This window comes from Hippichthys cyanospilos, chromosome 14, assembly GCF_059441005.1.
Source record: "Hippichthys cyanospilos isolate Australia breed blue-spotted pipefish chromosome 14, RoL_Hcya_1.0, whole genome shotgun sequence".
Classification (NCBI taxonomy): Eukaryota; Metazoa; Chordata; class Actinopteri; order Syngnathiformes; family Syngnathidae; genus Hippichthys; species Hippichthys cyanospilos.
Genome location: NC_142382.1, coordinates 1,055,343 through 1,072,410, shown reverse-complemented (window position 1 = coordinate 1,072,410; position 17,068 = coordinate 1,055,343). Strand labels below are relative to the sequence as shown.

The following is a 17,068-nucleotide window of genomic DNA, read 5'->3' as shown; positions in this document are numbered from 1 at the left end:
GTCAATCATCGGACGGTCGTTAAGTCGCCCGACGCAAAAGCACCAACGTGGCTCCCGGGTCGACTGTCTGCGATAGTTCCGCTTCCTGGTCACACAACTGTTGACAAGTCGAAACTTTGAGAGGAAGTGACGTCAATACCTTAGTGAAACCAGTTTAGATGTTTTAAAAATGAACGCATGGAACTGCTCTCGAGTCTTTTATAGTGTAAAAATAACGGTACGTAGCGATCAATGATTATTTTACAGTTTCCTCGCGGAAACTACGTTGGCTTCACAACGCCACCGCGTGGCAAATAAGTCAATGACATTCTCGCCAATATAAACAATGTATTTTCTGAACCAGTCACTCGTGGGCTTTTTTCTCAAATAATCAACTCAATTTTAAAATCATGATTGAGTTTATTTTAAAAAAAAGTTAACAGCAGGCACATGCATGATTTTGGTCATGTATTCTTACAATAGAAAAAAAACAAAAAAGTCCAAATCATTAGTCACAGTCATAATTATTAAAAAGTGGGTGCAAAACATAGACGCAGACGGATGTTATGATATGGCACCGGCACAAAAAAAAGGGAAGAGGGGGCATTATGGGGGCGGGGTGAAAAGTGGGGACACGGGAAGTTGTTTTGTGTATGATGACATCCCAGCATCTTCATTTAACTTCCTTCTAAATACAACAGTAGCTAATTTGTCAAGGCACAATCAGGCATATTTTGCAAATATTGTCTGTAATCTTTATCATTTTATGCCTTCAGGCAGTGGTTTTGAAAACAGGGTATGTGAGATTCTAGTAAGCTTTCTGCAGGTAAATCCAATATATTGCTTTTTAATGCTGTAACAGGAACAGTCCAGTTTTCTTTTCAAATTGAGAGCAAATGAACTGGATCACAAAGTAAATTGTGTTATAGTGACCCCATTGATAACCATTGGTGTAAGGGACAAAATAAGTATTTGATTATATTTTTACATTTTTACTCTGCAAAATATGCGAGGAGGAATTGTAAAAGGCGCATCGTGGAAAATGCAAGCATAGATATGATATGGCCCAAATTGTGTCATGGATTCAATCAATTAATCTTATTCCTGGCTTCAATTCTGCCCATCAAGAGGCACGGGTCCGAGTCCGATGGGGTTCGGGTGAGCCGCGGCCAGACGAGTCGCGCTTGTCAGTCGGCGGCGGCGTGGCGTACCTTCACCAGGCCGTCCTCCATGCCGAAGTAGGCGCACTCCGCCATGCCCACAAACAGTCCCGTCTCCACCACCCCTGAGTAAACAAACGAATGACATCATGCGCTTGCGAGTTGGAGATGTTCTCGCGGGCTTTTCCCGCCCTTACCTGGAATCATCTTGATGGCTTGGTTGACGTCCTTCCAACAGTGAGCGCGCTCAAACTTCCAGTCCAGGATGAAGTTGCCGTTGTCCGTCACCACAGGACCCTGGCGCCCACAAAACAGACGCGTGGCGCTTCTGCTGGACGTCCCGATACTTTTGTTTAGCGTTTTTCATTACGGACAGCCGGAGGTACTGCAAGTGCTGCATTTATCGTTGTCCGTAGCTAGAACAAACACGGCAGCTTCCGGAGGAGTGCCACCCCCCTTGTAATATTTTATGATAACTAGACCTACCGTTATATTTCAAACATACTGTTAAGAACACGTTTTTTGCAAGTTTTTCAAATTTATAAAACTTTTCATGAAAACTGGTCAAAATATTACACATTGTCGCTTTAAGGGCGGGCAACGACCAGTAACCGCCTCGATTCAATGTATCGACTAGTATTTGAATGCTGTCGATACTAGTCACAGATAAAGCAGGCGCCATCTTGTCCTCCGTGTGCCGCGACGTTCACTATATTCATGTTGTTTGCTTCCGTTCATTTACAAACTGTTTAAGTCAGGGGTGTCAACACTTGTTTGAAGGGCCGCCCAAGGGACATCCATTTATGTTTATTTCCACCCAAGAATCTAGAAATTCAATTTAATCTACTTGATTCGTTTTTTTCCCTATTTGCCGGACGAAAGAACAACCAGGAATAGAGGAGAAAAAAAACTTCTTTGCAAATCCTTACGGCTTTACTGACGGCCATCCGCAAGTTGACCTCCCCGCCGAAAAGCCGGGCGATCTTCCTGGAGACGGGGACGTAGGCCATGGGGACCACCTCGACGGGAACGCCCTTTTTCCACTGCTGGCCCAGAGCTTTGGAGTCCTTCCTGAGAAGCCGGGCGGCGGCCATTTTGAGAACGCTTTCGCATCCGGGCGGCGTCGTCGCGGCCGAGGCAAACCTGTAGTCCGCGATGACGACGAAATGTCGCGCGCAGCCGGCCACGATCTTCTCCTGAGTCAAGCAGCCGCTGACAAACGGCCGGCGTGAATACGGCGGGCCGGGGGGAGAGGTAAAGCGGCGTTGTGGTGTCCACTCACCCTCCGCCTTTGATCAGAGTCAGATGGGCGTCCGCCTCGTCCGCCCCGTCGATGGCCACGTCCAGCTAGTCCAAATCCAGAAAAAAAAACAACTTAAGAAAGAAAGGCCATGTCCAAACTATGGCCTGGCGGCCATTTGTGGCCCAAAATCCACCATTTTGGGGCCCGCGGCGCATACTAACATTCCGGGGGAACATACCGAAATTGAGAGTTTAAGAGTTTCCGCATGTATCGGCAAATTCAATTTAATGCTTCTTAATGCAGTGAAAGGAAGAATCTGATTTCTTTTCAAAATGAAAGTAAATGAAATGGAACATGAACAGTATCTCGCCAGATTGCGTTGTAGTGCAAAACGGTGCTAGTCGTACCTCAGGATGTCGGTCCAGATCCGACAGCATCAGTCCGTGCTGCAGAATCAGCTGACGGGCCTGAAGTAGAACAAAAACGGACACTTCATTTATCTATTATATCGATAAACGCGCTATACGATGCGCGCAAAAAAAGTCAACCTGGAAAGAGGTAGGTACGCAGATGACATTCAGCTTCTCCTGACGCACTCTCTCCGCTAGAAAAACAAACAATTCGCAAGTCGTCGGAAAAACGATTCCGATTCGGCCCGAGCAGCAGGCGGTCATGTTTATTATCGTTTATTATTCCTTATTTTTAGTGTCATCGTGATGTCACTAACCGAGTCTGTCCACTGCATAGACGATGGTCGAGCCGCTGCCGACCCCAACCACTTGATTATTCTGTGACACACAAACAATTTCGAAAGAAACCTCATTAAACAAACGAGCATGGATTTGAAGTGTTTTGGATTTGCATGTCCAAAAAGTGTGATTTTTTCAGATGGGTGTGGAGACTTTTTCTAGCAATCTACCATGCACATCTTTAATTTCAGCTGCGTTGCACATTAAATGAACATAAAAACAAAAGGGCTAAAATCTGATTGGACAAGACGTTTGCCTTGCTAGCTAACTTTCCTAGCATTGCCTAGCAATCATTCGTAGACTACAAAATCCCCCCCCCCCTGCAAAAAAAAAAAAAAAAGAAAAGTAAAAAGTCCATACCTGTACGTGGTTGTCTACCGCAGTGTAAGCGGCTTGTTTCTTGGCTTCCTCCGCCATGCTAACAACACACGTGCTCGTCTTGGGACCGAAGGCGAGGACAGGCGGAGTTAGCGGACGACGACGGGACGCGGACGATAATAGGAGGCGGGAAGCAGGCGGGGGTTTTAAGAAGACGACCCAACCCCGAAATGTCATCGGTCCGGCCCATTAAAGTCCCCCTTCGCTCACTACCAGCAGTGCACGCGCCATTTCCGGATTTGAGCTTCGGCTGTGTGCTCACTTCCGGTCGCTAAGACAACGCGATATTTCTTTTATTCGTTATTTCATAATGAATCAATAACGCTCATCTAGAAACCACTAAAACATGCGGGAGAAACTAGATTAAAAATAAAACAAATCAAAAAATCGTTTTAAACGAATACGTTCAGGTAAAAAGGAACACAATTTTGAACTTTTAACAACTTTATTTTTACGACCAGACATAGAACGGAAATCCATTTCTAACGTTTTTAAGGCTATCACGAGACGAATGATATCGATTGGGACGATGTCAAGTTGCCGTGAATGACATTTCCGGTTCATAATGCGTATCAATTTCTTGTCACTCCTTATTATGTAACGTCATCTGATAAATCTAAATCGATGTGTGACAAAGCGAAGCCAAGCACTCGTATTTTTTGTTCGAAGGAAAATTAAAAAAAAGAAAACATAGCCTTGACTGAATACACCCCCCAAAACACACACAATCGGGTCTACTATAGGGCGACGCTAATGGCCTGAGGGTGGCGCAAGAGGACAGTTTGAAAAATGAAGAATTGTAAAGTGAGCTGTTATTCCTCAAAGACTGTTTTAGGTTCCTCATAACATAAAGATTACATAATGGCTTGAGTACATAAAATCATGGATTACTTGAGTACTTCATTCATTCATCCTTGCTTAATTCACCAGACTTCTTTGGACCCTCTGGTGGCTAGCCAGACACTTTGATTTTTTTCCCAAGTATATCGACTCATTAGATAAATATATATTAGATAAATATGACAATAAAGCAAAACGGATGTGAAGCGTTGGCAAATGAGCATGGCGTTAGCATTTTCACCCACAACAAAGAACAAAACCAACATTACTACTTTTTATTTGGCAAACAGCTTGAGATAGTCTCTTTTTTCAGTGTAAGGTATATATATATATATTTATATATTTCTTTTATATACTATGTAATAAAACAACACATTCCTGTAAGTTTTTTTACATCATATTCCAGCTTACAAATATAGCTGATCTTTTCCCACAACAGAAAAATGACTCAATGACACAGCCACACACACTAATATATATATATATTTATATATATATATATATATATATATATATATATATATATATATATAAACAAACTAGCATACATCTTACATTCATGGTTAGAAAAGTAGGCTATAACAAGAAAAGAAAAGAAAAAAACAGTTCCCAGATTGTCAGGGAAAAACAAAAGTTGGGCACAGAGGAACCAAGAAATCCACCATAAAAGACTTGAGAGTGTAAATCAAGAATGCAAAAGACTTTTGGGATGATGCAAAGTTTGTCCGAGTACATGTGACTCCTCGTTTTCCTCTTTCTTCCTGCGAGGATCATTCCGAGGATTATGCAAATGTCTCCACGTCGGCTTAGGACTTTTCCCGCGTGGTCCAACAAAGCTGACGGTACGAGGGGAGCTTTTTTTTCTTCTTCTTCAAAAAATAGAGCTCACTGAGCTTTTTTTTTATGATTTTTTTTTATACACAGTATTGCTGAATTGTCACGTGATGCATTCGAGGACCGTCTGGATTGGCGAAAAATTAATCCGAAGGTGGGGGGCTATTACGTGACCTTCACAAAAAAAAAAAAATGTCACCTTCCAGAACAACTCGAAAGGGTGGAATGCGGAACTCTTACATGTAAACATCAAACCGATGCCAAAATGGCCGACAAATATTACCAACACAAGAAATGATGAGCAATGCAAAGCACGCGATAGAAGCATTTCTTTCAAAACGAAACAAAAAGGTAAATAAATATTCAAAGCTTTTTTTTTTAAATGCAACAATATATTGACAGTTGTCGTCAAACTACATGTTTTGGTTTGTGCTGCCTTTCTAAATAATTACACACAATATATATAGCGTAATATAGGTTTGGATTTCCCTTCCCCATAAAATTTTAGGGTTGGGGTAAGGGGGGTTGGGAATAGGACTGGACGGGTTGGGGTTGAGAGTCGGCCTTGGGGCTTACTAGTACAGAACAGGACGGGCTAGCAGGACAGGACAGATGAAAGGATGGCGGTTAAGAACAGGACAGGGGATGGGGGTTAGGGATAGGACGCTTTCAGAAGAGCTATGTGACAAGCCAAGGTTAGAAGAGGGCTTAGGTGGTTAGGACAGGACAGGAGGTGTTACGTTGAGGGACGGGGCAGGACAGGAAGTCTTAGCGGCTCAGAGAGAGGACAGAGAGAGGACAGGAAGGGTTAGCGGATAGAATTAGGAAGTTGGAACAGGACAGGTTGGTTTAGTGGATAGGGTTGAGGTGTGTTGGACAGGATTGGGAGAATTAAGCGATAGGGACAGGACAGTAAGTGTTAGTGAATAGAGGTTAGGGCGTTTGGTCAAGACTGTAAGGGTTAAAGGAAAGAGAAAAGACAGGAAGTGGTAGCAGACATGGTTACGGACAGGACGGGAAGAATTGGTGGAATGAGTTCAGGTGTGTTGGACAGGATGGGAAGAATAGGGGGAGGGCAGGATGTGTTGGCAGATAGAGCTATGATTGGAGACAAGACAGGACAAAAAGAGGGGTTAGGGGGTCGGGGCAGGACTGTGAGCGTTAAAGGAAGGGGTCAAGACAGGAAGCGTTAGCCGACATGATTAGGGAAAGGACAGGAAGAATTAGGAAGTTGGAACAGGACGGGAAGGGATGGTGGATACTGCGTACGGTAGTCAGGGACAGAGCATGACGAGTTTGAGGACAGAGTTATGGTTCTGGACCAGACAGCAAGAGTAAGGAGGTTTGGGACCCAAAGCGGTAGGGTCGTGGAACCTACTGTGACTCAGGTTCTTTAAATTGCCCCCAAAAATGAGCTCACGCTCGACCTGCTCGGACGACGTCAGCGGAATTGTTTGGAGCAGGTTGTAAAGCTTTACTTCCCCATCCAAATGCTTCTCCCTGATTGGATCCCCAACCATCAGGATAAAAAAAAAAAAACAGGTACTGTTCACCTATCAGAAAAACAATTCTCCCAAAGTTAGATGTTTATTTGGGTTTTAGTCTGGGCAAAGTTTGATTCATTAAAGGCTCTGTATCATGCTAGTTTTGCATTGGCGGGAATACGATTAGATGTTACATCGATTTCTTTTAAAATATGACTTATTTTCGTGGTTGTATTTCGAACCGGGTGGCTGCCTTTCATGACGTCGTCCTATCGCACTGTTCAGAGCGAGGAGATCGTGGGCCTGGGTTAGGGGGCGGTACTCAATTAATGACATCACAAATTGAGGACCTGCTCGTTTTCGAAAAACTCAGAAAGTAAGAAAAGAAAGTACTTTGTAGGTGAGAAATCAACATTTTACCGCGACTAAAAACTCCTGAAAGTTGAATTTGCGTGAAATGGGCATTTTCAAGGAGGTTTTGGGGACAGGACAGCTAGGGGTAAGGTTGAGATTAGGACAGGATTAGCTCACTAGCCCTTCTGAGATCCTTGACACAGTTTGTGTCATCCTTGCGAACAAAACTGCCAATTTTTACGCCAAGATGTCCGTCTTTGAGGGGACACGACAAGGACCTCGTAAAGGCTAGAAAACCCGCAGTGACGCCAAGCCACGCCCCCCTCTAATGGAACGTTAAAGGGAATGCTTGAAAGAAGAGGAACAAAAACACGTCCACGTTACCTTTTTTTTTTTTTTTTTGGAGCTAGTATTCAACTAGTCATCAACACAGTGTAAGTACACGTCACGTGGACCAAACACCACCAGTACCAGCACGGTGTCAAAAAACACGGGTGTGAAAAAGGGGGTCGTGCCGCGACATCGTCTCCGAAAGGAAGTTTGTCACTTACACGGCATCAGCGAGTAGTTCGAGTACTCCGCGCGCACACGGGGACTAAGCATCCGGGGACTTGTGGAATTGTTCGCCGTGCGCATTTTCCGGTCCTTCTTTGAAGTTTGGCGTTCAAAAAAAAACAAAAAAAAAACCCCAAAACATACAACTTTTGCCTTGGCCCCTTTGCAGCTGTCGCATTGCATCCGGCACCGGTTTGGTCCTGGGCGGCTACATGTGCTGGGCATCCATGATGTCCAAGTATTTGGCCTCAATGATGTGAGGAAGCACCCTGTTCCTACACACACACACGCATACACAAACATCATACATAGGAAAGGACAAAAGTATAGGAACACCGAGAGGAACGCTCGGGTACTGACCAATCACTTTTCTTTTTTTGTGTGCTTTTTTCTTGCGCTCCTTTTTCTTCAATGCTCCTTTTTTCTTGTTTGCTTTTTCCTTGTGTGCTTTTTTTCTGTGTTCCTTTTTCACGTGTACTTTTGTGTTTTTTATGTGCTATTTTTACTTGTGTGCTCCCTTTTTGTTGAGTGCTCCTTTTTTCCCCTGTATTTTTTTCTTGCGCTCCTTTTTTCTTGTTTACCTTTTTTGTTTGCTTGCTTTTTTGCTTTTGTGCACTTCAAGACCACGGTAGTTTTCTGTGAATTTTTTAACAATTTTGGTATGACCTTCTGAAAAGTGAGCAGTGTTGGCAGCGTGTGCGCGTACTTTGAAGTGCAAATGTTCATGTCTTATTGAGGGCAAGCGCACCAGCGAGTGCACGAAGCCTCGTGTGCATATAAGAGTAGCCTACTCTATAGATAATCATATATAATGCAGAGCTAACATCTGCTAGCTTTCATGTGAGCGTCTTCCAACAAAATGGACTCAAATCAAAGAACCCCAAAAATGAATAAATCAAAAGTTGTGAGGGTGGAGGAGCTCCACTTGTGTTGTTTTGTTTTGTTTTGCTGGTTGTTGTAAAGGTATGTACTTTGGTGCAAAAGTATTGGGACACCTAACGCAAGTTGACAAAAACACAAATTTTCAACAGACGTTGAGAAAAATATGGTCGTTGTCATTGTGACTTATTGCGTGGATATATTTGTTTGACCTTTTTTTTTAATTTATGTGTACTTATTTTTAGTTTTTTTTTGCTGGTAGTGTATTTAGTTGTGTGATCATCTGTATTTTGTGCACGCTTGAATCATTCGTTGTATTATTAATTTACTTATCTATCCGTATATTTATAAACATTATACATCTTAATGATTAATTGAATTTAAAATAATATTTTTGACTAATTTTAATCAATTTAAAGTCTTTCTAATCACGTTTTTATCAGTCATGTTAGAAAAATTGACCTCGTTTAAAAATACAAGTATGCGGTGAGAACTTTTTAAAAGTTCCCTCCAATTTGGTTTGAGGGTGCCAGGGCTTCACCTGATGGGGATGAGCAGGATCATGACCAAGGGGAAGATCATCTTCATGTAGGGGATGGGGTACATGCCGAACGTGCACAGCACCAGCAGCTGCATCATCTGCAGGAAGGTGAAATAGTGGATCTTCCTCTGGGGCACTTTGCGGATGTAGTGGGTGGGCGGGTACGACGTCTGCAAAAGGAAAAAAAAAACAAAACGTCAGGAAGAAATTCCCTTCGGTTGTCTTCCTCCAGCTGTCGCGAGAGGAACAACTCCAGGAAACAACGTATGAATCCACATCAAAAAGATGACACTTTGCCATTGTGCCATTGAATGAAGATGGAAAAAAGGTGCAGAGTACCCTTTCACACTGCTAAATTTTTCCCCATGTCACTGGATTGCGTGAAAGGGTCCAACAGAACTAAGTGATGAAAGCGAGAGACATATTTGACAACTTTATCAATAGGCAAACAACTAAAAAGGGTGCAAAGGCCCCTTTCACACAGCCATTTTTGAAGATATCACTATGTTCAAAGAAGTGTGTGAGGCCGGAGAACAGGTGTAAAATAAGCTTTCGCTTTTTCTCTCCTACTTGATTGACGGCAAGAAAGGGGTGTTAAGACCCCTTTCACGCAGCCGTTTTTGAAAAATATCACTGGACCATGTGGAAAGAATTGCGCGAAGCAGCGAAAGAGTCCGCCGTCACACTTTTTGCCGACTTTTTCTTTCACCCCGCTACCGGATGGCACGAAAGGGGCCTTTGACGCAGGCGGCCGGCGCGGGGCTTCACCTGCTCCTTGAGCAGCAGGGCCATGCGGTCGCACATCTGGTTGCCGTCGATGGAGGTGAGCGCGATGTAGAGGAAGAGGCCGTACAGGACGGGCTTGGGGATCCACTGCAGCGGCAGCGGCAGCAGGAAGACCGACGCGCCGATGAAGACGTTGGCGGCCAGCGAGGTCACGCGCGTCTCCTTCACCTGCACGATACTGAACAAAAACAAAACTCAATCGCCCGCCCATATCGTTTCTTAACTTCCCACAAATATTGCTATCAGGCCGATACCGGTCTGTTCTGAACCTATCGGGTACTCGTAGGGACTGCCGATACCCGGAGTAGGACGTGGAGTAGGTCTATGCTGCGGCGGATTGACGTCGGCGAATCCTCGTATCTTTTTTAAGACGCATCTTTTTTGTCTTTGTGGTAAGTGAAATTTTGATACATCAAAAGCTATCAGTATCTATCTAGATCGAGTATTAACAGGCTGTTAGATCTGTCTGTCTGTCTGTCTGTCTGTCTGTCTGTCTGTCTGTCTGTCTGTCTGTCTGTCTGTCTGTCTGTCTATCTATCTATCTATCTATCTATCTGTCTATCTATCTATCAACAAATTGTTAAATACTATTTTTCCTTTGTGATACCTATAATGCAGTCCATCATAATGACACTGATATCTGGAAGGATATCAGCGGGAACGATACATGCTTTTCGTGGTGAACTTACATCAAAGCGATAACCGATACCCCCCCCGTTACGAAAAACGGAAACCAGCACGATTCCATGCGCTTGGATTTCACCTCAAAAAACCCAAGTAAATATTTTGACACAGGCAGTAGGACATTAAGCTCTTAGAATGGAAGGGCGTTTTTAGGGTTAGGGCACTCACGTCTCGTAGAGGTGTCCTCCCTCCACGCGCTGCTCCACGAAGGCCAGCTGGCGCACGTGCAGCGTGGAGTGCGGGAAGGCGGCGTGCATCCAGGGCAGCCCCAGAACCGACATGAGGATGTTGATCAGGCCTGACAGCATCAGGTCCCAGTGGTACGCCGTGCCCTTCAGCAGCCTGCCAGCCAGCGCCGCAAAAAACAAACAAACAAACAAAAAAAACAACGACCGGCGCCTCAACAAATACGCTCGAATGCCATTTCTCTCCACGGCAGCCCCCACTTTTTGGAAGGCTTTCGCGTCTTCGCTTGGGCCCCAAGCTTGTCCTTTCTCTCCGACGTGCTACGGAGCATTTTATTTATTTAGCGTCATCATTATCATCATTATTGATTACAGATGATTATTTCGTGCATGTTTCAATCAGTTACGGAGAAAAAATAATCATCAGAATAAAGATGGGACGAAATTGCAAATTGTAGATTTCTTCTTCCTGGTTCGTTATATTATAGATTTTTTTAGTGTTTGGCTAAAGAAGGGTCTAAAAATGGCTAAAATTGCTCAAAAACAAAATGGCCGCCACGCTGCCTTGTCGGTCAAGGCTCGTCGATGAGATTTATTGTTGTTCATTTCTGACTTGCGATTCCTCGGCGGTGTAGTAAACGGAGGAGATGAGGAAGCGCCCTTGTTATCATGACGGACGGACGAAAAAAAAAAAGCTAAGACTTCCTGTTTTGGCTGCGAGGCTTCTTGACTCAGATGTCAACTTTTGTGGCTCACTTGTCGCCAACGAGGTGATGCGGCGGAAATCCCCAAAGGTCCTTGCCGGCTTTTCAAGCGGGCAAAGGCAACCGCGCTACAATTATTAGCATTACCGCTATTATTATTAATACGTAGCGGCGAGCTTCGGCGCGCGCTTTACGGCGCGAGGCCTCGTAAAAACACGCCGGCCGAGAAGGACGGTCGGCAGCGACCCCGATCGGGGGAGGGACGTAAACCCGTTTGGGTCGGTGCTCAGTCTGTGTATTTTTTCCCGAGCTTTGCGTCATGAGGCGCGCGAAAATTCCAGAGACAGTTTTGCGAATTCTATTATTATTCCTAGAAAAACACGAATGCATTCACCTTTTGCGAACAAATGAATTGGATTCAAGACCTGAGTAACTTCTGGCTTTGCTTCACTAAAGGGCTCTTTTATTTTGGTAGATGTCTACTTCCTGTTTTGTTCCATTATAGCGAAAAAAGTCGTTTCAAACAGCTTTTTGCGAACAACGGACTCGGATTTTGTGCGCGTCTCAGTGCCGATTCTGTTGCGTCAAAATTTTAATGCAGCTTTTATTTTGTCAGGGTTCTATCTTTTTGTTATTTGGGGCCCTTTGACAGACATCAACGTAGCAATCACTTACGGACAAGTGACGAGCGTAAGCCATTCCGGCTTTTTGGCGAACAAAAGGGTTTTTTTGCGCGTGTTTTTTTTTCCCCACCTGTTCTCGGGCGCGTTGGTGAGCGAGACGACGATGTTCTGGTCGATGAAGATGAGCAGGGCGAGCAGGAAGCCGAGGCACATGGCGCTCAGCACGTTCAGGGCCGTCAGACGCTCCAGCGGCGCCACGCTGAACGCCGGCTTGTTGTGCACTTTGAATACTGGAACTGCAAAGAAAATTGCAAAGAACAGATAGGACAACATCAGAACCGAACAACAACGGACTTTTTTTTCTACATTTAGTAAAGAAAAGGTCATAAAAGTATAGAAAATTAAACCAGATTAGTTTTTTTCTTCCAGCGTTTTCTTTTGGAGCAAAAAAATAAATAAAAATTCTCCAAATAGCCGCATTCATCGAGAAAAAACTTGTTTGAAATAGGCGAAGGACCTTGAGGAGGGCCGGTAAAAAGAAAAACGAAAACATGTTTTTGTGTTTTTCGTTTTGCGCCACGTAGAGCGAAGGTTGCGCTTTGTAGGGCAGCGAGGCCTTGAGGTGTTCCCCCCGGAACGCGGCAGACGCCGCCGCCGCCGCCGCCGCTTCTCGTCCATGAAAAAAACATTCTCGCAACAAACATTTTCAAAACATACATGAATAATAATAAGGGAGATAGATGGCAGGTATGGGCGTTCAATTCCCTGGGCCCGACGTGCCCCAATTATCGTACGCGCGCGCGCGCTCCCCACTTTTGTTCTACGCTAAACGTTTGTTTGCGTGCGCTTGAACGCGTCTCAAAACAACAGCGTGCGCTACAAAATGCTAAGCTAGCATTCAAGCGTGTCCATGTTCCATCTGATTCGACTTGTACTTTGTTTCGTTTTACAGTTTTAGCTAGTGACAGTAAAATACGATACTTTTTTTTTTTTTTTTTACCCGAAAAGTCAATATTTGAGCTAAAAAGTCTTGTTTTAAATGTTTTAAATTTGATTTTATGTTGATAGGGTTGTATGTTATAAAAAACAATCATACAATATCACGTACGCGATTTTTGGAAAAACACATTTACTGACAGTTAAGTTGCTTGATGTAAAAAAACAATCAAATAAAATGAAATCAACTGAAGGGAAAGCGAAGCAATTTTCTGGCCAGCCGGACAAGGAAGTCCAAATTTGCGCGGCGCGATACTCACGCTCGATGTCGCTAAACAGGTAGGATCCGATGAAGGAGAAGAGGAGGACGGAGATGGGCAGAGCGCAGTCGGACAACACCTCCCTCACTTTGGCGTGCAGGAAGGGACTGGCGACACACACGCAAAGACACCGCGCCCATCAGACCCGACTAGTCGATCCGCCGAATTGTCTGGCTCATTTGAACGCTTTTTAAAAATGGTGTCAAATGCAAGAGGATGCGGAAAAAAAATACATGAAGCAACAGTATCGTTACATACTTTTAATATGATCGATCCGATGTTATTTTACAGATCATTTTCATACCTGGTGGGCAACTTACATTTTTTTTGCCCAGCCCACTCAACATCATTTTTTTTCAAGCCAGATTAATTCGTAATCGCCGGTCGGTACGGCTGTGTATTTCTTTCCGCCACCACTAGAGGGCGACATTTGACTTTTTTTCTACTCGTCATTCGTCAGGAGCTGTCTACTTTTGTCTGCACTTACACTGTTTTTTCCGTTTTAGTACTTAAAGTCTGCGGTTTTGCAGTTACACTGCAATTGAAACACAACACAGTCATACAAGTGTAACACGAAAACAAACCTGGTCTGTAATACACCATCTTGGTTAATACAGGGGACCAGAGTGCAATTCACAATCACGTCCACTGGATGGCATTATCATGCAATACATGACACTCAAGTGGTGTATGTTCTCATTTATAACGCCCTGCCCTACAACTATAGAAGACAGTTTCATTCACATATTTCTAAATGTGTCTAAATTTCATCTGTCGCATACACTACCTGCAAAACAAAGTACTGCTGGGCTTGAATGTATTAAAAACAATAAAAAACATCGTTAATTAGGGAATCGGGCTATTTTAATTCCCCGTTTTTTGGGCAATCCCAACAGTCGGTTGTTAAAACGGGCGTCAGTGCTGACTCTAAAAATTAAAAATGCATCTGGACCACGCCGTCGGCGGAGCGCGCGCAGGCACATACCTCCTCCTGAATTGGTAGAGCGTGTAGCCCATCCACAGGGTGCCCATCATAAGCAGCAGGCACAAGACGGGTCGCTCTCGCGTGCAGTTGATCAGCGTGCCGGGTAGGACCTGCAGCACCGAGGCCACGCCCGACTCGCTCCCGTTGCCCCCCATCCCGACGCCGCGGGCCGGCGCGTTGGTGGCGTTGGCGTTGCCCAGCGTGGGAGGGTGGTAGTACCTCTGGAAGACTGGAAGGAGGGCGGGATCCAGCTTTCATTGTTCCCGCTAGGAATATTCTCCAAGCGGCGTCCTAATGTCGCCGATCCATCAAGCGAATGGACGCCGCCCTGTCGCGACTGATTACTAAAAAGATGGTGCTCGTTCATCAACGTTACGGATATATCAAAATGCAGGATGAATTAGCATTAGCGGCGTAGGAGGTTAATGTTATGCTAATGATAGACCGGCTAACAAGATCTCCATTTGAGGAAATTAAAATGGCGTCAAATATTCATAAGGGGCCGCGACGGGCAGCGAGACATTTAGGATAGCCCAACCCCGCCAACTGAGGTCTCGGCGTTTTTACTCGCCTTTCCTTTTTAAAATACTGCAACGCATTACTTGTTAGCGCGCTGGCGGGCGTCAGAAAAATCCCTGAACCAATCAGATCTTTCTATTTAACAGCAAAGCAAAAATAATCAGGTTGGCCACATGCTGACGTTCAAGCTTCTGGATCTGACGTGAGCTTCGCGCTGTTAGCTGACGTCACGGAAGCTAGCGCTAGTGTCCGAGATCATCGGCTAACTTCTTCGCTAACTTCGCTAAAGTGTCTGGGATGAAAATTGGCCTTAGTATTTGCTAATTAACTCATTCAATGCCAGGAAAGTATTTCCACGTTTTTTAAGAGTGTGCACATTCGATCCAAGATATCCATTTAATGCTTAAGTATCAGGACATTAATGTCCTTAAGTATCAATTTAATACTTAAATATCTGGGGTTGAAAGTCCTGACGCTTAAAAAACGTGAAAACATGTCTCTGGCATTGAATGAGTTAACTGACTCATTTAGATATAGACGATACTGTTCGCATCAGCGTTCGTTAGCTGATTAGTTGAAATGATGTTCAAGCTAGTGCTAGCATCAGCGCTTAGTAACCGACCCGTTAATATCACCAACTGGACAACATGGACGAAAGCGTTAGCATCTTGGAAGTTAGCATTAGCATAGGAGCACGTGATCTGATTTGTCGCAAAGACTCAGAGGCTAACGTTAGCGTCAAGAGCATGTGGAAATTTCCATTAAACCGCCGTCTACTCAAGGCGCACGATTCCATTAGCATGAACGCTAATCTTAGCATTCGCTACTCACTTTTCACCGTTCCTTTGACGGCGTCCACCACAAATGCGATGGAGATGAACAGAGCGATCACCTCTTCTGTCGATCTGCAAATAGTGAGGAAAAAAAAACAAAGATGGATAGAAATTGTAAGAAAAATGCTAAAATGGTCTTTTTTTGTGTAAATACCTTTTGAAGAGCTTCATGACCAGGCTGAGGTTAAAGACTCCTCCCAGGATGAGGAAAAGGCAATTCCACAGCCCGATGCAGGCGTAGAAGGCTGGGAAGTCCAGCTGGTAGTCGTCGCAGATACCGCGGATCACTGCCAAGTACATTACACATCTTGCTGTTTTCAGACCCGACTAGGCGAGCAGGACACTTTTCCAACACATCTCCAATATTTGATTGCAAAGACATATGGATGTCGATGATGCGCTTTTCCGGTTGATTCAATGCAACAAGAACACGATTAACCCTGGAGGGAAATGTTCAGTCAACTCGGGCTTTTCGATATCAAACGAAAAGGATTCGAAAAAAGCACTAGGGAGTATTGAAAATACTTCTAAAAAACACTGGAAAATATTGCATAGATTGTCAAAGCATGACGACTTTCATCATGTCACGCTGCCATCCCTTCGAAACGCTTACAAGCGGGAGGTTCAGAGGTACATCCTGTAAATGAAACTTCAGCCCATGTCGGGCTCATTTACTGCCATTCAAAATTGGAAATATTGTCCATTTTGGACAGATTGAAAAGCCCACGTTTTATCCTGCATGTCCCTCGATTTTTGCATTCATCCTTTGAGTAGCAACTGGCAAACGGGGTGCAATAGAAGGTTTGGTGTTGACACCCCAAAACCACCGGGTGGCGCTAGCGGCCAACAGTTGACATTTACAAGCCTTTCAATGACTTTGATGATTGGCTTAGCCTGGACTCCCGTCATGCAAAAGTCTTGCGAAATCGCACGAGTGATGGTATAAGGCCTACCTAAACAATGTTTTCTTTTTTGTTTTTACAATATCGACATGATTTTTGCTGTTTTCAGGCCCAACTAGGTATTCCGTATTTTCGGACTCATGAATACTTTCAAGCCAGTAAAAAAAATTGCGATTAGTGCATAACCTCATCTGGCGGTTCTTATGAGTCAAGTACAAGTGGGCGAATGTTTCAGACCCATCTCGGTACTCTGGTGCGTTTTTGGTATCATTGTCATACTTTTGGTATATCTAACTGTACAATGATTATTGCTTTTGGAGCTGAATGTGCAGCCTCCGCTGTTTTCTGTCGCGTTTAATACGATAAGTACACGGTTAAGGTTGTTATCAGGCCCGAGCTCGCAGGCAGCTTTTTAAAATGTATTTATTTTAACGTTTTCCCGAGTCAGGCTGGCTGCGCGGCGGCTGCCAGGATGCTTTCAATTCCAAGGAAAGCCACCGCAAGCCTGCGCTGATGCGCTCGGCATGCCAGTAGCCATCTTGGCGGGCGGCGGGGTGCCCCGGCAAAGTCTTACGTAACTAAACGGCTTTTTATT

General features: G+C 44.4%; 2 protein-coding genes across 6 annotated transcripts in view; both read right to left on the bottom strand.

The window, feature by feature from the left end:
- Positions 1 to 379: 379 nt before the first annotated feature.
- rpia (ribose 5-phosphate isomerase A (ribose 5-phosphate epimerase)) lies at positions 380 to 3,754 on the bottom strand. The gene is made up of 9 exons (XM_088433151.1): positions 3,492 to 3,754; positions 3,110 to 3,170; positions 2,931 to 2,986; positions 2,790 to 2,849; positions 2,422 to 2,486; positions 2,283 to 2,351; positions 2,069 to 2,210; positions 1,337 to 1,436; positions 380 to 1,264 (listed from the first exon to the last, which is right to left on the bottom strand). Exons 1-9 carry the CDS (start codon positions 3,684 to 3,686, stop codon positions 1,167 to 1,169), a joined length of 846 nt encoding a protein of 281 aa, XP_088289277.1. The 5' UTR covers positions 3,687 to 3,754; the 3' UTR covers positions 380 to 1,166.
- An 855-nt stretch (positions 3,755 to 4,609) lies between these two features.
- Positions 4,610 to 17,068, bottom strand: part of slc4a11 (solute carrier family 4 member 11) — a 46,253-nt gene continuing 33,794 nt past the window's right edge. For all 5 annotated transcript variants that reach the window (XM_088433479.1, XM_088433482.1, XM_088433480.1 and 2 more), the window contains 9 exons: positions 15,726 to 15,858; positions 15,570 to 15,643; positions 14,220 to 14,448; positions 13,235 to 13,341; positions 12,109 to 12,274; positions 10,635 to 10,808; positions 9,765 to 9,960; positions 8,997 to 9,166; positions 4,610 to 7,851 (listed from right to left, as the gene is read on the bottom strand). In XM_088433479.1, the coding sequence (XP_088289605.1) occupies positions 7,785 to 7,851; positions 8,997 to 9,166; positions 9,765 to 9,960; positions 10,635 to 10,808; positions 12,109 to 12,274; positions 13,235 to 13,341; positions 14,220 to 14,448; positions 15,570 to 15,643; positions 15,726 to 15,858 (1,316 nt within the window). In that variant the 3' untranslated portion in view covers positions 4,610 to 7,784. The remainder of the gene's footprint in view (positions 7,852 to 8,996; positions 9,167 to 9,764; positions 9,961 to 10,634; positions 10,809 to 12,108; positions 12,275 to 13,234; positions 13,342 to 14,219; positions 14,449 to 15,569; positions 15,644 to 15,725; positions 15,859 to 17,068) is intronic.